Here is a 26,459-nt window from a genome sequence, read left to right as displayed (position 1 = left end):
TAGGTGTATTCTTATCACTTAGCTAGTTATAGAGGTACAAAACAAGAATCAAAATCACAGTCTGCTTGTTTATAGGCCTTCTCTCACTATGATAGTCTAAGGCCATGTTCTTAGGCTAAGACCTTTGGCTAAGCAGCAGGGGCAGCCATAAGCTGGGAAGTGTAGGGTCACATCCTTACATTCCAAACTAGTCACATTGAAATAAGGTGCTATTGGGCTGTTAGGCATTATCAGGACAGGATTGTATTCCTATCACCTCAAGAGAAAGGGAAGAGCCTAGAAGATTTAAAGAAAACTTAGTTTGATAGCATCCTGTCTGGCAAGAACTCACTTTCAATAGCCGGGATGTGAAATCCTCATTTCTTTGTTGTTCTATCATTGTAGTCTCCACTTCCCTATTGTTTGTCTGTATAATCTCTGTCTGGTTCTGTGATTGTTTCTGTCTGCTGTATAATTAATTTTGTTGGGTTTAAACCAATTAAGGTGGTGGGATATAATTGGTTAAATAATCATGATACAATATGTTAGGATTGGTTACTTAAATTTCAGTAAAATGATTGGTTAAGGTATAGCTAAGCAGAACTCAAGTGTTACTATATTAGTCTGCAGTCAATCAGGAAGTAAGAGGGGGAATGGGAACAGGGAATGGGGGTGGGGAATTGGAATTATGTTTAGCTAAAGGGGGGAATGGGAATGGGAACAGGGACACAGGCAAGGCTCTGTGGTGTCAGAGCTGGGAAGGGGGACACTAAGGAAGGAAATTGGAATCATCACTTGCTGAAAGTTCACCCCAATAAACATTGAATTGTTTGCATCTTCAGACTTCGGGGATTGTTGCTCTCTGTTCATGCGAGAAGGACCAGGGAAGTAAGCAGGTGAAGGAATAAGCTCCCTAACAGAGGGATGCAGTTAAGAAAAAGAAAATGTGGTCCAAGCATCACGAAAAGCCTGACAAAGTGGTACATGAGGCTGTAGAATAGTCTCCCCAGGGAAGAAGTGGAAACCCTTTTGCTTAGGACTTCTAAAATAGGAAACATACTGTAGGAAGCAGTGGTATTGGCAGAGAAAAACTGGATGATGTAATAATATTCTAATTAAATTTCTATGGTTCCATATCCATAATATCCTCCTTATATTTTCCGCTGCCTTTCCCTCTCTGTAGGATCTATTACTTTTAACTTCTTCATGTCATTCATTTTTGATTTTGAAATGTCATTGCATGTGTCATCTTTCATTATCCCAAAGTGTAATGAGCCAGATCCCCAGCTGGTGTAAAGCAGCATAGCTCAGGATCTGGCCCAATAACATCATTGCATGATTCAATATCTCTACTTCTATTTTGCTTTATATTTTCTTTATATTTCTCTGGTTTTGTCTAAAAACCAAGAATTATTTTGATTGTGCTCATTTTTCTCCTTCTGCATTTCTATGTGCTTTTGCATGTTTCCCCATGCTTATGTTCCATTTCTCTTGACTGTGTCATGTCAGTTGCATAATGGAAATTTTTCTCCATCCCTTGTATCACTCTCTTCCAGCGTATGTTACATTTTCTCAGTGCTGTCTATAACTTTTATCTCTTGTTTTTCTGGAGTTCATGTTTTATTATTTTATATTCTGCATTTTGTAACAATTATTTTAGCTATTTCGGGTTATCCGCTCTCCCATTTTGTATGGTGTTTTGTTTTCTTTGTGTATCTATTCATAATCCTATAGTTCAGAACAGCCTTTCTTTACATTACACTGGTTAGTCCCTTACTACATTATATTATTTGTATTACAGTCGTGCCTATAGGCACCTACTGAGATGAGCACTCCATTGTTCTATGTGCTGAACAAACCCAGTGTGAGAGAGAATCTATGGCCCAGAGCACTTGCAGTCTAAATAGACAAGACAGATGAAGAATGGGAGGGGAAACAAAGGCACAAGTAATCTGACCAACGATGTGCATTAGTTCAATGGCAGAGCTTGGAATGGAACCAAGGGCCCAGGGTCTCCATTGCGCTACGCCTTGTATTATCATTTTTATCAGTGCAAAGTGAAGTAGCATTTTACACCCACCTCACTTTGCACTGGTGTAAATGACCACACAAGGTGCATGGCAATGGAGAATCAGGCCCTGCTGTCCCTGGCTCCCAGTTTGGTACCCTACACTATGCTTCGGCCTTCATATGGAATATACTTAAATGGATCTTCTCCCCAGTGCTCAAGGATTTATCTCCCTTCTGTAGATTGAATTCACTATAAAATAATATTTGGCATTTCTATATCACTTTTCACTGAGGGACCTCAAAACGCTTTACAAACATTAGAATTAACCCTTTGAACCCCTTCTGAATGAACAGTGTCCCACTCCACTGGTGACGCAGCACAGACACACACAACCCTTGGCATGCTACACACCCCAGCAATCCACACACACTAGACAGTGAACACCACCAGTGAACAACAACCCCCAGACATCACAGCCCACCCCTGCCTAGACTACATCTAATGCCCTACACACCCAGCTACCCCAGAACTCCACCCCACCAGGCACCATCATCTGCCACTTAGAACCCCCCCAATCCAGAGGCCCGGCTCCATCCCCACTATCAACATCACTGCCAAGCTGCTATGGAGCCTTGTAAGGAGTGACATGCTGCTGCGGCTGCTGGGGAGCTCCTAAGGCCTGGCTCCACCCTTGGAAGTGATACAGGGGGTATCTGTGTGCTATACTGGCTGCCATTGGGGTTTTGCTGTTGGTGGGGGTCACTTGCGACCTCATCCCTGTCTTCCTGGGCCACTGAAATGCTGCTGTCCTTACTTCCCTACCCAGGCTTCTGGGTAGTGGGAGGGATTTAAAAAACACTTTCTCCTCGGGGAAAGCCATGATCTATCAACTGACATGGCCCCCATCACTGAAGTGTCCAGCAATCACTCTGGAAGTTTTGCCATAATCACACCCCTGTGCGGCAGGGCACCGCTATTATCCCCATGTTACAGATGGGGAACAGAGGCACAGGCAGACTATGCAACTTTCCTAAAATCACACAAAATTTGAACTTGGGTCTCCACATTTATCACAAGACCAGTGTCCTTCCTCCTGAGGTAGCTGGGGCTCCCCTCCCATTGGGACACTGAGGAATAGCTTCTGTATTGGAAGGAAAAGGAGGACTTGTGGCACCTTAGAGACTAACAAATTTATTTGAGCATAAGCTTTCGTGAGCTACAGCTCACTTCATCGGATGCATTCGGTGGAAAATACAGTGGGGAGATTTATATACACACACAGAGAACATTAAACAATGAGTTTTATCATACACACTGTAAGGAGAGTGATCAGTTAAGATAAGCCATCACCAGCAGCGGAGGAGGGGGGGGAAGGAGGAAAACCTTTCATGGTGACAAGCAAGGTAGGCTAATTCCAGCAGTTAACAAGAATATCAGAGGAACAGTGGGGGGGTTGGGGGGAGAAATACCATGGGGAAATAGTTTTACTTTGTGTAATGACTCATCCATTCCCAGTCTCTATTCAAGCCTAAGTTAATTGTATCCAGTTTGCAAATTAATTCCAATTCAGCAGTCTCTCACTGGAGTCTGTTTTTGAAGTTTTTCTGTTGAAGAATAGCCACCCTCAGGTCTGTAATCAAGTCACTGGAGAGATTGAAGTGTTCTCCGACTGGTTTTTGAATGTTATAATTCTTGACATCTGATTTGTGTCCATTTATTCTTTTACCTAGAGACTGTCCAGTTTGACCAACATACATGGCAGAGGGGCATTGCTGGCACATGATGGCATATATCACATTGGTAGATGTGCAGGTGAACGAGCCTCTGATAGTGTGGCTGATGTGATTAGGCCCTATGATGGTGTCCCCTGAATAAATATGTGGACAGAGTTGGCAACAGGCTTTATTGCAAGGATAGGTTCCTGGGTTAGTGGTTCTGTTGTGTGGCGTGTGGTTGCTGGTGAGTATTTGCTTCAGATTGGGGGGCTGTCTGTAAGCAAAGACTGGCCTGTCTCCCAAGATCTGTGAGAGTGATGGGTCGTCCTTCAGATTGGTTGTAGATCCTTGATGATGCGTTGGAGAGGTTTTAGTTGGGGGCTGAAGGTGATGGCTAGTGGCGTTCTGTTATTTTCTTTGTTGGGCCTGTCCTGTAGTAGGTGACTTCTGGGTACTCTTCTGGCTCTGTCAATCTGTTTCTTCACTTCAGCAGGTGGGTATTGTAGTTGTAGGAATGCATGATAGAGATCTTGTAGGTGTTGGAGCAAATGCGGTTGTATTGTAGAGCTTGGCTGTAGACAATGGATTGTGTGGTGTGATCTGGATGAAAGCTAGAGGCATGTAGGTAGGAATAGCGGTCAGTAGGTTTCCGATATAGGGTGGTGTGAAATACTTATGGGTGAGGACAAAGTCACAAAGTTCAGCCCCCAGGTTAGCCGTGACATTATCGGAGATACTGTTCCTGACCGCTTGTAGTCCATCTTTGTGTGGAATGTCGGTGTAGTGGGCTTCCACATCCATAGTGGCTAGGATGGTGTTTTTAGGAAGATCACTGATGGATCTACAAGTAGTTTCCTCAGGAAGTCAGTGGTGTCTCGAAGATAGCTGGGAGTGCTGGTAGCGCAGGGCCTAAGGAGGGAGTCTACATAGCCAGACAATCCTGCTGTCAGGGTGCCAATGCCTGAGATGATGGGGTGTCCAGGATTTCCAGGTTTATGGATCTTGGGTGGCAGACAGAATACCCCAGGTTGGAGTTCCAGGTGTGTGTCTGTGCGGATTTGTTCTTGTGCTTTTTCAGGGAGTTTCTTGAGCAAATGGTGTAGTATCTTTTGGTAACCCTCAGTGGGATCAGAGGGAAATGACTTGTAGAAAGTGGTGTTGGAGAGCTGCCTAGTAGCCTCTTGTTCATATTCCGACCTATTCATGATGACGACAGCACCTGCTTTGTCCGCCTTTTTGATTATGATGTCAGAGTTGTTTCTAAGGCTGTGGATGGCACTGTGTTCAGGAACAGTATCCCTGATAATGGCTAACCTGGTGGCTGAACTTTGGGACTTCGTCCTCACCCATAACTACTTCACATTTGGGGACAATGTATACCTTCAAATCAGCGGCACTGCAATGGGTACCCGCATGGCCCCACAGTATGCCAACATTTTTATGGCTGACTTAGAACAACACTTCCTCAGCTCTCGTCCCCTAATGCCCCTACTCTACTGGCGCTACATTGATGACATCTTCATCATCTGGACCCATGGAAAAGAAGCCCTTGAGGAATTCCACCATGATTTCAACAATTTCCATCCCACCATCAACCTCAGCCTGGAGCAGTCCACACTAGAGATCCACTTCCTGGACACTATGGTGCTAATAAGCGATGGTCACATAAACAACACCCTATATTGGAAACCCACTGACCGCTATTCCTACCTACATGCCTCTAGCTTTCATCCAGATCACACCACACGATCCATTGTCTACAGCCAAGCTCTACGATATAATCACATTTGCTCCAACCTCTCAGACAGAGACAAACACCTACAAGATCTCTATCATGCATTCTTACAACTACAATATCCACCTGCGAAGTGAAGAAACAGATTAACAGAGCCTGAAGAGTACCCAGAAGTCACCTACTACAGGACAGGCCCAACAAAGAAAATATCAGAATGCCACTAGCCATCACCTTCAGCCCCCAACTAAAACCTCTCCAATACATCATCAGGGATCTACAACCTATCCTGAAGGATGACCCATCACTCTCACAGATCTTGGGAGACAGGCCAGTCCTTGCTTACAGACAGCCCCCCAATCTGAAGCAAATACTCACCAGCAACCACACACCACACAACAGAACCACTAACCCAGGACCTATCCTTGCAACAAAGCCCGTTGCCAACTCTGTCCACATATTTATTCAGGGGACACCATCATAGGGCCTAATCACATCAGCCACACTATCAGAGGCTCATTCACCTGCACATCTACCAATGTGATATATGCCATCATGTGCCAGCAATGCCCCTCTGCCATGTACGTTGGTCAAACTGGACAGTCTCTAGGTAAAAGAACAAATGGACACAAATCAGACGTCAAGAATTATAACATTCAAAAACCAGTCGGAGAACACTTCAATCTCTCTGGTCACTCGATTACAGACCTAAAAGTGGCAATACTTCAACAAAAAAACTTCAAAAACAGACTCCAGTGAGAGACTGCTGAATTGGAATTAATTTGCAAACTGGATACAATTAATTTCGGATTGAATAGAGACTGGGAGTGGATGAGTCATTACACAAAGTAAAACTATTTCCCCATGTTATTTCTCCCCCCACCCATTCCTCAGACTTTCTTGTTAACTGCTGGAAATGGCTCACCTTGATTATCACCATAAAAGGTTTTCCTACCCCCCCCCCTCCGATGGCTCATCTTAAGTGATCACTCATGCATCCGATGAAGTGAGCTGTAGCTCATGAAAGCTTATGCTCAAATAAATTTCTTAGTCTCTAAGGTGCCACAAGTCCTCCTTTTCTATTTGCAGATACAGACTAACATGGCTGCTACTCTGAACCCTGTATTGGAAGGCTGTTCCTCATGTATTTAATATGATTTTCTTGCCTTTTCTGCACTGAGGCCTCTATTTTCTTGTGGGTGCCTGCAAGAGCCCATGTTTTATATCTATATACCAGGGGTGGCCAACCGGAGCCGAGCGGCCTCGTGCTGCCCAGGTCTTGGCTCCGTGAGGACCAGGCCCCGCCCCCCGCTCTGCCTGGAGCCAATAGGCCTCGCGGGGTGGGGGGAGGAACCGGAAGGGCCGAGTCTCGCGGGCACCGCCCGTAGGCGACTCTCTAGCTAGCCCCGGTCTCCTCTCTATGGTGTGCGGAGCTGTTCCCGGAAGCGTTCCTCCCCTCTCCCGGCTGGCGGCGATGGCGGAGGCGGAGGGCCCGGAGGCGCGGGACGGGGAGCCGCAGGAGCCGGAGCTGGAGGACGGGGAGCCCCTGGAGCCGGGCAGCTACCTCCTGTACAGGTAGCGGTCGCTCTCCGGCCGGGTCGCCCCGCTGCCTTCCCCCGGAGATCGGAGCAGCCCGCGGGGGCCTGGGCCGCGCCGGGGGGCGGAGGCGGGTCCCCTGTCCGCCCGCCAGTGCCGGGGGGCGCCCGCCGCAGCGCGGCGTGTCCCGCGAGGGGCCCACTAGGCCGCCGGGTCTGGCTGGTGAGCCTGTGTCTCGTGGCTGGGTGTCAGCGGAGACCGCTCAAAATGGGGGCGGCCCAGCCGCGGGGGAGACCCGATCGACAAGGAAAGAGGCTACGGCGGGGGGAGGCCGGCGCAGGGTGCTTCGCAGCCGGGCACGTACGGCGTGCCGCAAGATCCCTGCCTGCCTGCCCGCCCATGCCAACGCACCTGACGGGGCTCTGGGGCGGCTGGTAGAGTGGCCCTTGTTAGTCCAGACATTGAGCTGTGTTGAGAGCACGGCGGGGGCGGTCCTCAATAAACGATATTGCCTCGCCCGCCTTGTTTCTCCACGATCAAGGAACATGGTCGCTCTCTAGGCTACAACGCGACCCGCTGATGTGACTTGCCGTGTGACTTGCTGTATGACTTATGTCTGTATCCTGCAACTCTGTGGTAAAGATAATGACCACCATGAAGAATGGTGCAACTGAGTACATGTGGTTTTTTGGGGGTGGCATAGATAGTCTTTCCCAATAAAACATTGAAAAGAAAATGTAAATTTACAGGCACAGAAAAGAATGGGCGGACATTGAATCAGTACCTCAAAATGATGGGCCAAATCCTGTGGTTCAGATCATCTATAGTGAAAAATGTAAGTTTAAAAAAAGTGAAGTGTAATTAAACCTTGGTAAGGTGAAAACATCTGTGTAATATGTCAGTGTCATCACTGAAGCTAGAGTTTAGTTTTCAATAATATATGCTTTTGTGCTGGGTGTCACTGCTAGTAACTATATAAAAACATGTTTTAAGGTTCCTGTAGTCCTCTAGAAGTGAATTTTAAATGTTGAGAATTTAATATTAAAATGGTAAATATATCAGGTAAAATTACCATACACACTTGTTTTTTGAGAATTTATTTGTAAGCCAACTTGAGCCTAGAACAAAGCTTAGGTATTTCACTTTGTCAAAATTACTGGGTATTATTGAAATTAAAAAAAACTGAAGTATGGAAATGGCCTTAATACTGTCCCTGTTTTTAAAGGAACAATTCCATAAACTTTCATTTTTCTAGAGACTGGAGAACCTTGAGTTTCTCAAATCTCCAAGGATAATGTTTGCCTGCTTTACAACCTTCACATCCTAGAGTGCCCACACTTTTTTAAAAACAAAAACAAAACCCTCCTGTTTCTTTTCAAATTTTCAGAAATGATCTTTTAAAAATTATAGGATTAAATAGATAAATAAAGCAAGTATTAAAACTCCTTGCTAGATGGCCACATTCCAGGTAATGCAAGCAATTAGGATGGTGTGGCTAGGCCTAGAGGAAAATGCAATCATGGATCTCAAGAATGTAAAGAAATAGCATGACTCCTAGTGCTCTCATAACTATTTTGGACATTATTTACATGATGTGTTGAAAGATGTTTTAGGAGTTTTCTAGTATGAGAGATGTAAAGCATCCCACCACAATGATTCTAGTAAACAGTGCTGTTGTATCAGTATGCAGACTGTTAGGCCCAAACACCTTCAAACAGGGTTTTAGGGAATAGTATTTGACGCACACAAAGTAGCATCAATGGGTTGCCGGTCTTAAATCCTCTATTCGGGATTTCTTCTAGTTGTTTTGGGTAACACACTGTCATCTATCCAGTCAGAGATGTCTATGATTACTTTCGGGCTGTTCTGCAGCGGGATGAAAGGAGTGAAAGAGCTTTTCAGCTAACGGGGGATGCCATTGAACTGAATGCTGCAAATTACACAGTATGGTAAGTAAAGCTAATTAAAATTAGCTGATTTCCTGGTTAGATTACCTGATTTCTCTTTCAACTATCCTGGCAGTGTATTATTCAAAATATGACTGGCCTTGCTTGCTTTCTGGGAGGCTGGGGATTATTGGAAAGCTGCAGCAGGCTCATAAATTAAGATTTTGATGCAGTATCGCTAATTTCTGGGAAATGCTATCTGATAGTCTAAACTTTCAAACAAGATTAGGACTAGCCATTAAAAACCACCACTGATTAAGATGACACGACGAATCATATTCATAGATACTAAGGTCAGAAGGACCATTCTGATCATCTAGTCTGACCTCCTGCACAGCGCAGGCCACAGAATCTCACCCACCCACTCCTATGAAAAACCTCACCTATGTCTGAGCTATTGAAGTCCTCAAATCGTGGTTTAAAGACTTCAAGGAGCAGAGAAGCCTCCCTCAAGTGACCCGTGCCCCATTCTACAGAGGAAGGCGAAAAACCTCCAGGGCCTCTCCAATCTGCCCTGGAGGAAAATTCCTTCCTGACCCCAAATATGGCAATCAGCTAAACCCTGAGCATATGGGCAAGATTCACCAGCCAGATACTACAGAAAATTCTTTCCTGGGTAACTCAGATCCCATCCATCTAATATCCCATCTCAGGGGATTAGTCCTATTTACCCTGAATATTTAAAGATCAGTTACTTACCAAAATCACATTATCCCATCATACCATCTCCTCCATAAACTTATCAAGTAGAATCTTAAAACCAGATAGATCTTTTGCCCCCAGTGCTTCCCTTGGAAGGCTATTCCAAAACTTCACTCCTCTGATGGTTAAAAACCTTCGTCTGATTATTGAAAGTGTCTCTCTGATGACACACATTCCTAGTGAAAAGACTGGAACTATTTCCTGCTTGTTTCAAAGGAAGTTCTTATCATAGCTAAATATATTAGCTGCTAGTTTTTTGTAGTAAATATTACTGAAGTAATTCTATAATACCCTTTGTAATACCTGCCAGTTTAATTTTAAAGTAAATACTAAACTTGTAAGGCCTTCTGAATTCACAGAATTAGATTTCTCAACCAATAGGTACTGTCAAATACTTGCCTGTGTATTTTTCCTATTAATATGATTGCATTGATTTATACCAGTTATTTTCATATCAGGAAGACGATGTTCAGTGAAATTACAACAGGTGTGGAGTATACAAGTCTTCAGTAAAAACTTAAAATTGCTAAGATCTGGATAGCAATATGTTTGTAACCTTACCTATTTTGGTTACTACCAGCTACCCAATAATGAATACGTCTTCAGAATTAGGTTTTTTCTTAAAAATTGGTTTAATTCTTAAAGTACTTTTAACTGAATTTACTCCAGCTTTTTAAAAAAAAAAAAAAAAAAACCTCCTACATGGTGTGTGTGTGTGTTTATTTTTCTTTAGGCATTTCCGGAGAGTTCTCCTGCATTCATTGAAAAAGGACCTACGTGAGGAAATTAGCTATATTACAGCTATCATTGAAGACCAGCCAAAGAATTACCAAGTCTGGTAAAAATCTTTTTGATTTCTAGAGAGAAACTGTCTTACCTTTTACCACCTCAGAAATGGACATGGCTGCCAATTCTAAAAGTGGGGAGATAAGGATTCACCCTTACTCCTTGGTTGGAGCCAGTTTCAGAGGTGTTAAACAGGACTGCCCCCAGGCAGAGTTCTCCATAACTCTCTACTCCAATGCTAGCAGTATTAAGTAATGTAGTTATGCATTTGAAAAGTTTAAACCTACCAGACTTATTCTGACGCAACAAAAATAAAGAAAATACAACTGAAGAATTTTTAGCTTTCAGCAGCTCTTGGATGTTGCTTTTTTTGTTGTAGAAATCCTCCCAAATGAAATAATGGAGAGGGATGACTGTGTTCTTTAAAGGTTTTGGCTATGAATTCTAACAGGGAGTGGATGTATCTAATAGTAGTGTATACAGAAATATGTCTGCCAAAGATAAATTACATATCACAGCAGTTTCCAACCATGTAAAATAAATATACAAAAGTGTCTCATCTACTCAGCTTTCTACTATCTGGAAGCCTGGAGAGAGAACCTACAGAACAGTTATGTTGCTGGTCTGCAGATCTTCCAGTCTAGGGCAGAGCCATTGTTAGCACGTTGCAGAACAAAACAGGACAAGCTGGCTGATTCTCCCAGAGGCTTTGAATGCTTCAGATATGCTGGCCTTCAGCTATTCTAATCTCATGAGACTTCATCCAAGGTGAAAAGCACCAAACAGGGTAGGAGATTAGCAATATGTTTTATTCATGTTCATAGGTCCTTGAATTTAAATTGTTACTTTATTCTTAGTGGAAGTTTTGGATTAGAACAAAAAGAATGCCAGGTTAGCCCCTAGATTTTATGCTAGAGACTCATTTGGGCAAAACTCTGTGGAAAAATACAATAGAAAGGGCTTCCAGCACTTAATACCTTCCTGGACAGAGTGGATACTTCCTGGATACTTTAATAGAGGAAATACAAGGAATCCACAGGCCTGAAGGGATTAATCTTTAGCTCACAAAAGACCAAACTGAGTTTTCTTGAGTATTTCATACCTTTGGGTGGACTGGCCAACTGTTTTGAGAATTATTGATATGAAGATTAGTGAAACCTATTGTGCTCAGGGAACTGAGGACACTTCTTATTGCTGTAGGATGAGTTTCTAAGAGATAAGCCAGACCTGTAGCCTTGGTTTTATTTATAGGGAGTATCTCTGATGTATTCCAGCTTTATGCAGGGTGACCACATTTTCAGTGTAGAACTGTGCAGATCTTCCCCAGAACCTAGGACTTTGTGGCACGGTAGAGTGCTTCCTGGACCTCTGTATCTCGACCAGCTTAGGGCTATTTCGATTGAGGATAAGTCTATGCTACAGTGCTATATATTCACACCCTTGAGCGATGTAAGTTATATCGACGTAGGCTGTAGCGTAGACCTGCCCAAAGAGAGAGACTTTGTGGCGAGCCTTAGCCACAAAGGAAAGAAGAGGGAAAATACCGGTGAGGTGCCTTGGCCAGCGTTAAGACAAGGAACCCGCTGCTCTTAGTTTTTTGTGCTTGCATCTTGGAAAATTAACCATGAGTCTTTGCATTGAGCTTTAATGCAAATGAATCAAACTTTGGGACTCCCCATAGGACTACTAACGTGAGAACATGTTTGAGATCCTCCACCACCTACTAAGGTTGTCCAGGTTTAGTGATACTTTGATGTGAACCTCCTCAAGTGAGTGAAAGAAGATGCAGCTGAGCCTACTGAAAAGGAAACACGTCATGTTTGTGGAGACGAGTTTCTGCTGCCTCCCTTTTCAGATGTGCTGTGGTCAAGGAGTTGTCTGGTATGACCTAGAAGATGTTTCTCTGACTGAGGAGTGGCCTCTGGGAAAGAGCAAAGGTAATTAATGAATCCTGCTCCTCAGCCCAGGAAGACTTTGGGTGGAAGTGTCTGAACTGACCAGAGAAAGAGCCAAGAATAGCTGGAGAGATGTGTAAAGGAAGACAGCTAGCCAGTCCCTTGGAGACAGGAGTTGAAACCCACGGTCATCTTATTTGCCCACTCTTTTCCTGAGATTTTCTAGTAGTCTGCATCTGCTGCTTCCCTCTGTTTGAGTGGTATGGGAAGGAGAAGCTTGTATGCTGCTCGAATAGCATATTTATTATGGAGGAAGTCCATCTGCCCATTCTTTTTAGCCTCTGAAACTGACAGCTGACAAAGATTGGATAAATTAGGGTCTCACTGGCACCTCTGTCCCCAGATACAGAGGAGGACAGGTTGCAGGAGCAAGCAGAACATTTGCAAGCTTTTGTGCTCTCATCTTTAGCTGGAGACAGACCACCAATATGAATGCCTGAGCAAGCAGCAAGAAACTAAGTGGGTATCACCTCTGCCAACCCTGACCCAAAGGGTAGTAACTGTTGCCATGAAGAGGCCTCTGAAATCTAAATTCTGGCTCCCAAGAAAAGGAAAAGCCATATTATAGCTACAGAGTAATAGGAGTCTCTGAAATGTTGTTCGCTGCCTGACAGAGGCCAAAGAATTGAATTGAAGACTTTATGCTGGGGTGATCCTTGTAAAGGTTTTGGCTGGCTCTGCTTTCTGACATTTGAAAAACTTTGGTTTGAAACTAGTACTCATGTCCTTGGTCCGGTTTCCCATAAATGAAGTGGTGGGACAAATAAGGCATTAGTAAACTGTTTACAACACTTACTTCAGAAGTTGGGAGTGACTATGGGCAGGTTTTCATGTGTACTGGAATACACTGAATCTGAAAGCTTAGGAAGGCATTCTAAATTCAGTGACAAATGACAATGTAAAATAGATGGGGAAAATATTTTGAAAAAAGTAAGTGATAGAGAACTTCAGTGTTCATAGGGGAAAAATTGTTAGGTTTTTAGGGGGGTTTCTATTCGAACGATGGGTCTAACTGTGAAGATCACTTGTTGGCGATATGGCAAGTTTCTAAGTGTGATACTATCTCAAGCATGACCCATCTTGTGTACTCAAACTCAGTTCTATTGAAATGATTATACCCTCATTCTGTGTGGCTTTTCTCACCCACTTCTCAAACATGTCAAACATAGCAATTATCCTTCTTTAAGAGGTTATGTACCAATATCTAGATACATTTCTGGCATTTTCTTTTTGCAAGTTTATACTATAGCAATCCCTAGAAAAGCTAGGTAAAATGTTTCATGGTTCTTTTTAAAAGTACTACTCTGGTGATGGGTTGGTGTCCTGGTGTTTTTTGTTTGTCCTGGTAAGTATTGTAATCGGGTGGTATTTTAATAAAGCCTAATGTTCAAGCAAATATTGGAAGGAAAGCTTTTTAAATTCTTGTACTTTGTCTTTAGGCACCACAGACGGGTGTTGGTAGAATGGCTGAAGGATCCATCTCAAGAGCTTGAGTTTATAGCTGAAATTCTTAACCAGGATGCCAAGAATTACCATGCTTGGCAGCACAGACAGTGGGTTATTCAGGTATTGTATCCAGGTCTGCTGCTTTCTCTGTAGGGAGAATCCTCCCAAAACTGTAGAGGTTTGTTTCTTAAATTGAATTTTACACACTGACTTGTGTAGATGGAGTGAAAACAATTAAGTGGGTGTGAACTCAGAATTAACCAGTTCAAAAATTTGCTGCTGGCTGCTTGCCTTTGTGCCTGTTGTTACAGGAAGCGCTAGTAGCACCCTCTATATCAGCTTTCAGAGTAGCAGCCGTGTTAGTCTGTATTCGCAAAAAGAAAAGGAGGACTTGTGGCACCTTAGAGACTAACACATTTATTTGAGTATAAGCTTTCGTGAGCTACAGCTCTCTAAATGCGGCCACCAGCTGCTTTTCTTACGGCCTCAGCTTCCTGGGCTGTGATTGGGGGGATGGGGTAAAAGTAGTGGCCCCTCTCCCTACATGTTGCTCCTAGATGCACCACCATGGTGTTGTCTGCTGCCCCTCTGGACACAGCTGGGGCACAAAGCTGGAGGAGCAGGCAGCCAGTGAGTTTCCCAGCTTCCCTGGGGCGGTGGAGCAGTAGGCTGCAGTCACACAGTTTCAGGCTCCATCCCCATCTCCCAACCATGAGGCTTTGGGCTCTTAGAATCATAGAATCATAGAATATCAGGGTTGGAAGGGACCCCAGAAGGTCATCTAGTCCAACCCCCTGCTCAAAGCAGGACCAAGTCCCAGTTAAATCATCCCAGCCAGGGCTTTGTCAAGCCTGACCTTAAAAACCTCTAAGGAAGGAGATTCTACCACCTCCCTAGGTAACGCATTCCAGTGTTTCACCACCCTCTTAGTGAAAAAGTTTTTCCTAATATCCAATCTAAACCTCCCCCATTGCAACTTGAGACCATTACTCCTCGTTCTGTCATCTGCTACCATTGAGAACAGTCTAGAGCCATCCTCTTTGAAACCCCCTTTCAGGTAGTTGAAAGCAGCTATCAAATCCCCCCTCATTCTTCTCTTCTGCAGACTAAACAATCCCACAATCTTGCTACGAGGCTTCGGGCTCTGGCCCCCCATTGTCTCCCCTGAACTGCCCCCAATTGCCCCTGGCCCCTACTGCCTATCCTGCCCCCAGGGCCAGCTCCAGGAACTAGCGTTCCAAGCAGATGCTTGGGGCAGTAGTCAGAAAGGGCGGCAGAGTTTCTATGGTGGTGGCAATTCAGCGGCAGCTTCTCCGTTCCTCCAGCTGCGGCGGCAATTCGGCAGCAGCTTCTCTCTCTCCTGCCGGCCGCGGCGGCAGTTCAGCGGCGACAGGTTTTTTCAGTCTTGGGGTGGCAAAAACGGTAGAGCCGGCCCTATCTGCTCTCCCCACCCAAAATTGCCAGAGCTTAATTTGTCCCCAGGCTTGCTGGGGCTGAGTAAGTGATACTTTTATTTTTAATACCGCTTTTCACAAAAGACTTAGTAGCTAGCAATACATAAATTACAATGATCGGAATCTGTTTGTGCATATTTATTTGTTTTTCCTAAAGCTAGCTAAGTATTTTAGGAAAAAGCGTGAGTGGCCACCAGCAAGAGTTCATGGATGCACTCTGAGGCCACCAAAAAATTTGTCCTGAGAACCCCTTCTCTATATAATGAGGGTTGCCTAACACTTCCCATTATACCTCCTGTTTTTCCCCCAAATTTACTAATTTCACAATTTATTACGTTGATTTCTTCAACTAGGTTTAATCTTGAGGTCCAGTGTGAGAGAAGTTAGGTTGGAATTCTTCAAATGAAGAAGGAAGTAACTAGAATTTGTTAAAACATGTTTAAATGTGAGGGTTTTTTATTTTGTTTTTTTCTTCTCACCATTGTAGGAGTTCAAACTGTGGGATAATGAACTGGAGTATGTAGACCAGCTTCTGAAAGAGGATGTGAGAAACAACTCTGTCTGGAACCAAAGATACTTTGTAATTTCCAACACCACAGGCTACAACGATCCTGCTGTTCTAGAGAGAGAAGTCCAGTTAGTAACGCTGTGCACAATTACATTTGGTGCCCTCCATTTTTCATAGGCAAAAGAAGTGAGGCATGCTCTTGAATGCTTCAGAGGCTTCAGCTCCCCTTGACCTTTCCCTGGGTACAGAATAAAAGCTACACTGCTGGCATGGGTAGAAGATTTTGAACAATAATCAGGAGATCAAGCATCCATGCTCATGTTAGATCTATCAGATGCCTTTTGATAACATTGATAATGAGGTGTTGACTTGTCTGCAAGCTATGTTTGGGTTGGAGAAGCCAATCTTGAGTAGCTCTCTTACTTGCTGAGCATTCTGAAAGGTTGCTAGTGGATAACTTCTTTTCCTCCCCCAGAGCACTTATGAAGGGTTCTATCTTGTGTCCCCTCTTGTTGAATATATATCTGGATCTATTGGGAGGGTTAGTGTAGAGAGATGGATTGCAGTATCCTAAGTATGTGGATGACACTCAGCTTTGCCTCCATTTCCTCTGACCAGAGTAAAGTGGTTAATGGATGCACCTAGTGCTTGATTGAGATTGGGGCATGAATGAGAACTAGGTGGCTAAAGCTCAGGCGAGGTGAGGTTGGTCATGAGAAAAAAGCAGAAAAATGTACGGTAATACCTGTCCTTCTGTGTTTTTTGTTTGTTCAAGTTTGCAACTTAGGGGACTTATTAGATTCTCAGCTGCCACTGGCTGATCAGAGCTCAGCAATAGCCAGGATGGCTTTTGTGGGAGTCCAACAGGTATCGCCTGTTTCTTGATGCAGACCTTACTACTGCTTTCCATGCCTTTGTCACCTCCAGGTTACATTACTGCTGGGCAATTTATATGGAACTATGTATTGAACCCATCGGGAAACAGAAATTGGTACGATATTTGGCAGCCTGCTAGTTTAAGCTAAATATCCTGCTGCGAGCATATTCTGACAGTGCTCCATGATCTGTGCCTATTGATTTCAGGGTAGAATTTAAGGTTTTGGTACTGACCTATAAAGTGCATCATTACCTAGGGCCCCATCTCCTTGAGAAAACACATCTCTCCCCATGCAGTACTGCCATGAGTATGATCAGCACAGATGCTTGGGCTGGAGCCCCCAGTATAAAGCAGTGAGTTTCTGGATATGAGGACCCCTCAACTTTGGAATCTCTTCAGAAATAGCACTGGTGTAACTGAGGGCCTGCTTTGGTTTTCAGAAATGTTTATTACTGAAGATGATGCAAGAAGGAAAGCACCAGCTTGACTTTCAGCTCCCAAGGGAGAAGACTGGGCTAACAGTTATTTTAAATATATATACATACACACACATACATACACACACACACACACACACTTTGTTTCTGCCTAAACTAAGCATATTACAGTAAGGAAATATTTTGGATAAAAATCGGAGTTTTTAAAAAAAAAAACCCAGCTTTTTTTTAAAATAGGTTTATTTTTTAAAAGAAAAAAATATTTGAAATTGACATCCTACATTAAGGCCTAGACTTAGTATAATCTATTACAATCATTTACAAAAAATTCAAGTAGAATATGTTTACTGCTGAAGTTTTAAAGAAAGTCAGACCATTGACTGAGAGAAGTTGCTGACTGAGCACCTGAAACCAGCGTTTGAGTCCTAAAGCAGCCTTTGGTAGAAATAGCTACTTCTGCAAGTGCACAGGGAATATTTTCTTTTCAGTTTTTTCAACTAGTTCAGCTCAATGACTAGCTCATTTAGAAAAGTGACTGGGCGTTGAAAAAGCAGGAAAGCTCTTCCAGTCTATGAATAAAAACTAGGGGTGAGAGGAGGAGATGTACTAGTTCTAAAATCTTGAAGGATAGATTGACCAGAAACAATCAGTTCGATTGGCTAACTATAGATAATATTTTCAGAAAATTTTATTTACAGAAAATTTTCTGTAGTATCTGGCTGGTGAATCTTGCCCATATGGTCAGGGTTTAGCTGATTGCCATATTTGGGGTCGGGAAGGAATTTTCCTCCAGGGCAGATTGGAGAGGCCCTGGAGGTTTTTTGCCTTCCCCTGTAGCATGGGGCATGGTTGACTTGAGGGAGGCTTCTCTGCTCCTTGAAGTCTTTAAACCATGATTTAAGGACTTCAATAGCTCAGACATGGGTGAGGTTTTTCATAGGAGTGGGTGGGTGAGATTCTTTGGCCTGCGTTGTGCAGGAGGTCGGACTAGATGATCAGAATGGTCCCTTCTGACCTTAGTATCTATGAATCTATAATACTTTTTGGTTAATAGTTCATTTTTAAATACAAAACAAGTTTTGGTAAACTTTTTTATTATGTATCTAGCACGTTTAAGATAATTATATTTAATTAATGGAAAAATAGGAATTTTTAGAATTGCCATCCAGATAGAGCTTGACACACACCATGAGTAAAAAATTGGTTTAGTAAATAAGTTATTCGTTCAGTGTTCTTACATAAAAAAATTAACCATATGAATAAATGTATGTTAAGTTGTATAAGTGTGTATAGATATAGTGTATCCTCCTGATTAGCAAAAACAAATACCATATTTAGTGCAAAGGCTATAGTTTAATTGAAAATCCAATATTTTTTAATGGTTACTAACCAATGACAAATCAACCCCTCTTTAGGGAAATACATTAAAAAGTACAAATGCAAAACAAAATTAAAATGAAGGTTTCCTTCTGATTTTAATTCATAATTAAAATTGGAGATAGAAATAATGTTGATTTGAATCAGTTCACTCTGCATGGAACAACCCAGTGCCTCTTCCGAGCACATCCTAAGCCTTTGAAGCAGTCCAATTGGGCATTCATCAAGAGGGTTGAAAGACTTCAAATGAAAGCAATAAGAGAAAAACATTCATTTTTGTTTTCTCACAGTAGATAGCTCTTTCTTGAACGTTACTGAATCTGTACCATCTGTGCATTGCTGGCACATGATATATATCACATTGGTAGATGTGCAGGTGAATGAGCCTCTGATAGTGTGGCTGATGTGATTAGGTCCTATGATGGTGTCCCCTGAATAGATGTGTGGACAGAGTTGGCAACGGGCTTTGTTGCAAGGATAGGTTCCTGGGTTAGTGGTTCTAGTGTGTGTGTGGTTGCTGGTGAGTATTTGTTTCAGGTTGGGGGGCTGTCTGTAAGCAAGGACTGGCCTGTCTCCCAAGATCTGCGAGAGTGATGGATCGTCCTTCAGGAGGGATTGTAGATCCTTGATGATGCGTTGGAGAGGTTTTAGTTGGGGGCTGAAGGTGATGGCTAGTGGCGTTCTGTTATTTTCTTTGTTGGGCCTGTCCTGTAGTAGGTGACTTCTGGGTACTCTTCTGGCTCTGTCAATCTGTTTTTTCACTTCAACAGCCAGGTGTTGTAGTTGTAAGAATGTTTGATAGAGATCTTGTAGGTGTTTGTCTCTGTCTGAGGGGTTGGAGCAAATGCGGTTATATCGTAGAGCTTGGCTGTAGACAATGGATCGTGTGGTGTGATCTGGATGAAAGCTGGAGGCATGTAGGTAGGAATAGCAGTCAGTAGGTTTCCGATATAGGGTGGTGTTTGTGACCATCGCTTATTAGCACCGTAGTGTCCAGGAAGTGGATCTCTTGTGTGGACTGGTCCAGGCTGGGGTTGATGGTGGGATGGAAATTGTTGAAATCCTGGTGGAATTCCTCAAGGGCTTCTTTTTCCATGCGTCCAGATGATGAAGATGTCATCAATGTAGCGCAAGTAGAGTAGGGGCATTAGGGGATGAGAGCTGAGGAAGCATTGTTCTAAGTCAGCCATAAAAATGTGGACATACTGTGGGGCCATGAGGGTACCCATTGCAGTGCCGCTGATTAGAAGTTATACATTGTCCCCAAATGTGAAATAGTTATGGGTGAGGACAAAGTCACAAAGTTCAGCCACCAGGTTTGTCGTGACATTATTGGGGATACTGTTCCTGATGGCTTGTAGTCCATCTTTGTGTGGAATGTTGGTGTAGAGGGCTTCTTCCTGAAAACACCATCCTGGCCACTATGGATGTAGATCACTGATGGATTGTAGTTTCCTCAGGAAGTCAGTGGTGTCTCAAAGGTAGCTGGGAGTGCTGGTAGCATAGGGCCTGAGGAGGGAGTCTACATAGCCAGACAAACCTGCTGTCAGGGTGCCAATGCCTGAGATGATGGGGCGTCCAGGATTTCCAGGTTTATGGATCTTGGGTAGCAGAATACCACAGGTCGGGGTTCCAGGTGTGTGTCTGTGCGGATTTGTTCTTGAGCAAATGGTGTAGTTTCTTTTGGTAACCCTCAGTGGGATCAGAGGAATTGTGGGAATTCATATATTGTAAATTGAAGGTAAGTGCCTCTGGACACATAACTGCTATCCTGTAGTGGCTTGCCCTGTCATGACAACTGCAGTTAAGTTGCATGGCAGTTGTATTTTATGCCACCATCTGAGATCAGCAAAATGTCTGCTTTAGTCTGTATTTTAAAAAGCTTATGCAGAGGAGGGCTGAGACCAGTGAGATGGGGAGGAGGCTGCAAAGGAGATAGTCTGGGTAAAGAAAACATGTTTCTCTTTTTGGCTCGTTGACCTCTGACAGAAGTGTAACCCATGTTTTCCCTCACAGGTACACTCTAGAAATGATCAAGACAGTGCCACATAATGAAAGTGCATGGAACTATCTAAAAGGGTGAGACTTGTATTTCATATCTGTGGGGTGAGGGCTTCTGGTAAGGGGGATTGTTGCAGGTTGGTGTTACTTGCAGGCCATTTCACATTGAATGTTTCATGCCTAGAAGTGTTTACAGCTCTGAGGGAACAACTGAAAAGCAATGATCCAGATAAGCCTGAGGTTATACGCACTTTATGGTCTAATATAGTAACCTAATCTCCTGGCCCAATTTCTGTATAATTACTGATTGGGTAGCTTTGGCAGGGGGATCGTCAATACTGGTCTCATTTGAAAGTGCACAGCAGGTTGCTTCTATTTACTGGATCCAAAAAAAAAGTCATTAAGTATTTAAAATACCATATACTTTATTTTTATTCATGGAGTGCTGACAGCGTGCTAGCCCCTCTGCAAAACACAAGATGGTGCTTTGTACAGAAATGAAGTCTTTGATAGTACAGAATTTGGAAAGAGAAATGAAAGCGCAGTTAGTTGGTTGACTGGAGTCAAGATGCAATAAAGAGAACGACTTTCCCCTGACCTTGAAGGGTTAAGAGTTCTGCATTATATAGTGCCACCCTGCTCCTATCATCTCACACACATACACTTTCCACCTCTCCTTTCTAGCTGTGCTGAAACATTCAGTTTAAGAAACTGAGTTCAGAGTCCGAACAACTTAAAATATTTTCATAGTAGTAGAGGAAAGCAGTTTATAACCTTTTTGCTTTATCTTGCTCATCTCGCTGTGAGCCATACTTAATAATGGAAGGATGTGGCATAAAACCACCAAAAGTTGACTTTAAAAAAAGGGGGGGGGGGGCAAAATAAATGTATTAGGCTACACCAGCTATGCATTAGGAGATTGTTGGTTAAATGCACCCTGGCTCATGTCTCACTGTGCACTTGAGATGTTCATCAATAGCTTACTACAGCAGTGGTTTTCAACTTGTTGGCCCCGGGGGTCTGCAGACTAAGATTTCCAAAGTGGTCTGCACCTCCATTCGAAATATTTTAGGAGTCTGCAAATGAAAAAAGGTTGAAAACCACTGCTACAGCAATGCTGACTTGTTGTATTGAACTACATCTATTACCCTCTGCCTCTTTTATATGTATAGGTCCTATTAGATAAAAATCTTCAGATCAATCTATCAAAGCCAAAACTTGCTTAATTCTTTGTTAAAGCTGCCAGCAGTATTTACTAATCTCTATTTTAGGATTCTGCAGGATCATGGTCTTTCCAAATATCAAAATCTATTGGAGCAACTGCTGGATTTACAGCCAAGCCACAGTTCTCCCTATCTGATTGCCTTCCTTGTGGATATATATGAAGACATGCTAGAAAACCAGTGTGAGGACAAGGAAGAAACACTAAACAAAGCATTAGAGGTGAGTTGTGAGAGCTCACTTTCTCTACCTCAGGGAGTTTGTCTAGCTGAATCAAAGACTGGATTATTTTAATGGAAAAGCTCTCGTAAAATAGAGTTGTACATTAATTGCATAGTTATTGGAGATGATGGCATTAAGTAGTTTGTTTCCGTTACTGTGCACTGTGGTTAATAAATTGTTAGTGTGCAGTATCCGTCTACTACTTCTCATTATACTGAAGAGAAATCCTCTTAGCCACTCAGAAGTTCAGGGATGTTGTTTGAGTTGTTGGGTTTTTTTTCCCTGCACTCGGAAGGCATTTGACTTCCATTAGCAGTGTCCTGTTCTTAATAATCGTACAGTATATGAATCCTTGGCCTCTTAGTGTCAATCAGTCTGTATGCAAGAATTTCCATACTAGCTTGCCAGCAACAGAGCCCACCTCTGCTTCACTTGACAGAAGTGAAAAGCAGAAAGATCCCAAACATTACATGCAAGAAAAGGAAGAAATGCCAATAAGTAAAGAAAATAAATGAGCTTTCAAATTGCTGAAAGTACAGGTTTGGTTTTTTTTAAACACCTTTGTGTAAGTTCCTAACATGCTCTTATTTCCTTCTACCTAGTTTAGTAGAGGACTCTTATCCTTAAAATAACTGATATGTATAGGGAGAATCCTTTAGCTTCGTGGTCCACAAGACTGGCAGAGCAGAACTCAACGTGGTTCTTGGAGCTTTTTTAAAACCTCTGAGGGTAACAGTAATGGAATTTAGCATGAGGTAGATTGAGGGACCTGTCCTGCATGAACTTATCCAGTTCTTTTTTGAACCGTTATAGTCTTGGCCTTCATAGCATCCTCTGACAAGGAGTTCCAAAGGTTGACTGTGCGTTGTGTGAAGAAATCCTTCCTTTTATTGGTTTTAAACTTGCTGCCTATTTTCATTTGGTGGCCCCTTGCTCTTGTGTTAGGAGGAGTAGTAAATAACACTTCCTGATTTACTTTCTCCACACCCATCATGATTTTATAGACCTCGGTCATATCCCCCCAGTCGTCTCTTTTTCCAAGCTGAAAAGTCCCAGTCTTATTACTCTCTCCTCACATGGAAGCTGTTCCACACCCCTAATCCTTTTTGTTGCCCTTTTCTAAGCCTTTTCCAATTCTAATGTACCTTTTTTGAGATGGGGCAACCAGATCTGCATGTAGTATTCAAGATGTGGGCGTACCATGGCTTTATACCATTCATCCTTCAAAGTCCACCAGCACCAGAATTTGCCTTGATGCCTTAAAATTTCATGCCTCTTACGTGTCAGCATTGTTCTGCTAAGCATTGGTTCTTTAATATACTTGGGACTTGAAGTTGGTGGTACCGAGCTCTGGCTCATCAAACAAGACGCAGTGTTCTGCTTAACAAAAAGAACTGAATGGAACATTTGAAGGGCAATATTTATACCCAGGGGATGGAGCAAAATATCCAGATGTCCTGTAAGGTGGTCAGGGGAAGATTTAACCTAAGACTGGAGAGTCACAGGAGACAAACTTCTGTTTGGCATCCATGGCCGGATTAATGCAGGAGTTTTAGGGGCTTCAGCCCACGGCCTCAGGCTAAGGGGGCCCTGCAGGCCAGGTGCAGCCAGTTGCTTTTCATCTGGCCTCTGAGCCTTGCGTGCGTGCCCTCCCGGTGAGACTGGAGCCATGAGCACCGGCTCACCAGCATGCCCCTGCGGCCCCTAGGCGTGGGTTGTTCAGTGAATCTCTGTGCACTACCCCCAGGGCCGGCTCTGCAGCTCCCATTGGCTGGGAGCTGTGGGGGCAGCACCTGCAGGCGCTGCGCAGAGCAGCCTGGCCCCTCTATCTAGGGGCTGGATGTGCTGGGGAGTAGAGCAGATCCTGCCTTAGCTCCGCTGCACTGCCGACCAGGAGCCAACTGAGGTAAGCGCCTCTGGGCTGGAGCCTGCACCCCCACCTCAGCCCTTAGACCCCCCCTGCACCCTAACTCCCACCCAGAGCCTGCACCCTGAACCTCCTGTCACACCCCAACCCCCATCGCATCTCTGGCCCCACCCCCCAGCTAAAGTTGCACCCCCCCTCACACCCCAGTCCCCTGCCCTGAGCCCCTTCCCGTACTCCAAACCCCCAGACATCCCACAAAATCTAATAGCCCCGGGCCCACAGGAGAGTTAATCCAGCCCTGTTGGCAAACTATAGAGATAATTGATTTCCTTTTAGGAAGATGCATTTATCAGAAGTCTGGATACTAGTGCAAAACTTGTGGATGAAAAGCCATGCTTTGCTCGGTGAGGAGAAGGCCGTTCTTAATGTGTGGTTTTTTTAAGGACTGTTAAGCTTTTGGTTTAATATATTACAACTTTGTAACTTTTCCTTCTTAGTTATGTAACATTCTGGCTAAAGAAAAAGACACAATCCGAAAGGAATATTGGAAGTATATTGGAAGGTCCCTTCAGAACAAGTACAGCACAGGCACTGAACAAGACTTGCGGACCGATCAGCAGCAATAACTGCAAGTGGCAGAAGATGGTGTCAAGCTCTAAGATACTTAAAGGAACTCCAAGTAGAGGGGCACAAGCCAGTAGTATAAGCTTAGATGTACTATTCCCCTCTGCCTGAGTATGATGTAACTTTATGTGCACTGCACAGGTCTTGCTTTTAAGAGGAACTGAGTGTGAAGTGTTCAGTATAACACAATCCCTTTGGTCACTGCTGCTACTGACCAATAGCTAAAGGTAGATCCAGAATGAATTTAAGACTTAATTACTTGAAGTATGCCAAATAAAGGACTTATTTCTTAATAGAAATACATAATTCTCTGTTTGCTATTTAAGGCACTGAATCAATTTCTCAAACTCTAGCCTAATCCACTCCATGCCCCCCCCCCCCTTTTCCTAATGCAGTACTTATAAGATTCATTGCAGATCACTTGTATGTAATGGTTATAAAGCAACTTCATTTTAGTTACTTTAAGCAGGGAATGCAATTGTTGCCATAGGCCAGAACAGCTCTGCAGCAGCAACAAAACTATTATTGTACCCAACTAATGCCAACAACCTGGTTTTGTAATAAGTGTAGATATATTTCAAGTGCTCGTATGTGTTTTAGCACGTTTCTCTCTCTCTCTCTCTCTCTCTCTCTCTCTCTCTCTCTCCCTCTCTCTCTCTCATTTTCACAATGTCTTGTAGCACCAAGACAATGCTTCCTGTCATTAACCATCTCTTACCCTAAATTAAAAGACATGCCTCGGCCGTGTACCCACTTCAGCACACACATGCTTTTTAGTATTGGGGTAGCCGTGTTGGTCTGTCCACAAAAGCAGCAAGGAGGCTGGTAGCACCTTAAAGACTAACAGATTTATTTGGGCATAAGCTTTTGGTGGGTAAAAAACCCACTTCTTCAGATGCATCTGTAATTTTCACTCCATGCATCTGAAGTAGTAAGTTTTTTACCCACCAAAAGCTTATGCCCAAATAAATCCGTTAGTCTTTAAAGTGCTTTAGGTGTCAGTCCCTGGGTTAGGAGTTTTAAACTCCCATATTGCTTTAATGCATCTTGTGCCTTGGAGTATTCTGATCCGGACAGCAGCAGGGAGCTTTCATCATACTTGACGTAAAGAGCAGCCTTGAGTTATTTGTATGGGACGGCAACAGTGATGAGTACCTTGAACGCAGAGAGCCAGCCTCTGTGGAACATCCAGACCCGTCTTCATTTCAAAATGTCTGGGTTTTTTTTCCCTCCAGCTTCACCCAACCTCAGCTTTGTGGCAAATGGAGAAGCAATTTTGCATCAGATAAATCAAAACAAATGTAATCAACATAGTGTAGCTATTACCTTAACTAAATCTGAATGGGCTGAAGAAATGTTCTTGTTGGTGGCCTTCCTGCAGAAAACTAGGGGCCCTATAAAGGTAGCCAGCCAGTCAGGCAGCGGCACAGACAGCTGCAGCGGCACAGGAGCTAGCAAACAGAGCTCTAAACGGGAGCTTGAGTGGGAGTTTGCAAGGGGAGTTTGTATTGTGGTGCTTGTTTGGGGTTTGCTTTTGCTGGGGGGGTGGTCTTTTTGGCATGGCTTGTGTTTCCCAGATGAACAGGATTTAGGTGGAAAGGCGATGACAGATACAGAGGCAGCTGTGGGAGTGACTCCTGCAGTAGAAGACACATTGAGGATGACTGGATGTGGAAGCTGTGGTATGTACATGATCCTGGAGGGGGGAACCGGTAAGAGTTTTTTCTGCATGAAATGTCATCTGATAGAGCTGATGGAGGAAAAGATCCGAGGTTTGGAGATGCAGGTGGAAAGTCTCGAGTTTAGGAAGGGGTTTGAGCAGATGATGGAGCAAAGATATGAGGTATCTGAAGGGAAAAGCTCACTCACAGATGGAAGCAGGGCAGGGGAATTCTGAGGGGAGACTGGGTGAGGAAAGTGGTCAGTGGAAACATGTGAGTAAAAGGACCAGGCAGAGGAAAAGACGGGCTAGTGAAGGAGAAAGAGCTTAGGAATAGGTTTGCAGAGTTGGAAAATGAAGAAGGGGCTCAGCAGGTACTTGAAGGTGGAAGGGTAAGGAAGAA

General features: G+C 43.6%; 1 protein-coding gene across 1 annotated transcript; it reads left to right on the top strand.

The window, feature by feature from the left end:
* The first annotated feature begins 6,850 nt into the window (after positions 1-6,850).
* FNTA (farnesyltransferase, CAAX box, alpha) lies at positions 6,851-24,977 on the top strand. Its single transcript, XM_038401138.2, has 9 exons — positions 6,851-7,012; positions 7,723-7,808; positions 8,808-8,922; positions 10,355-10,459; positions 13,802-13,928; positions 15,750-15,898; positions 20,478-20,540; positions 21,734-21,905; positions 24,270-24,977. The coding sequence occupies exons 1-9, from the start codon at positions 6,858-6,860 to the stop codon at positions 24,396-24,398; spliced, it is 1,101 nt and encodes a 366-aa protein (XP_038257066.1). The 5' UTR covers positions 6,851-6,857; the 3' UTR covers positions 24,399-24,977.
* Positions 24,978-26,459: the final 1,482 nt, after the last annotated feature.

This window comes from Dermochelys coriacea, chromosome 5 (genome assembly GCF_009764565.3).
Source record: "Dermochelys coriacea isolate rDerCor1 chromosome 5, rDerCor1.pri.v4, whole genome shotgun sequence".
Classification (NCBI taxonomy): Eukaryota; Metazoa; Chordata; order Testudines; family Dermochelyidae; genus Dermochelys; species Dermochelys coriacea.
This window is presented reverse-complemented; position numbering and strand designations above follow the sequence as displayed.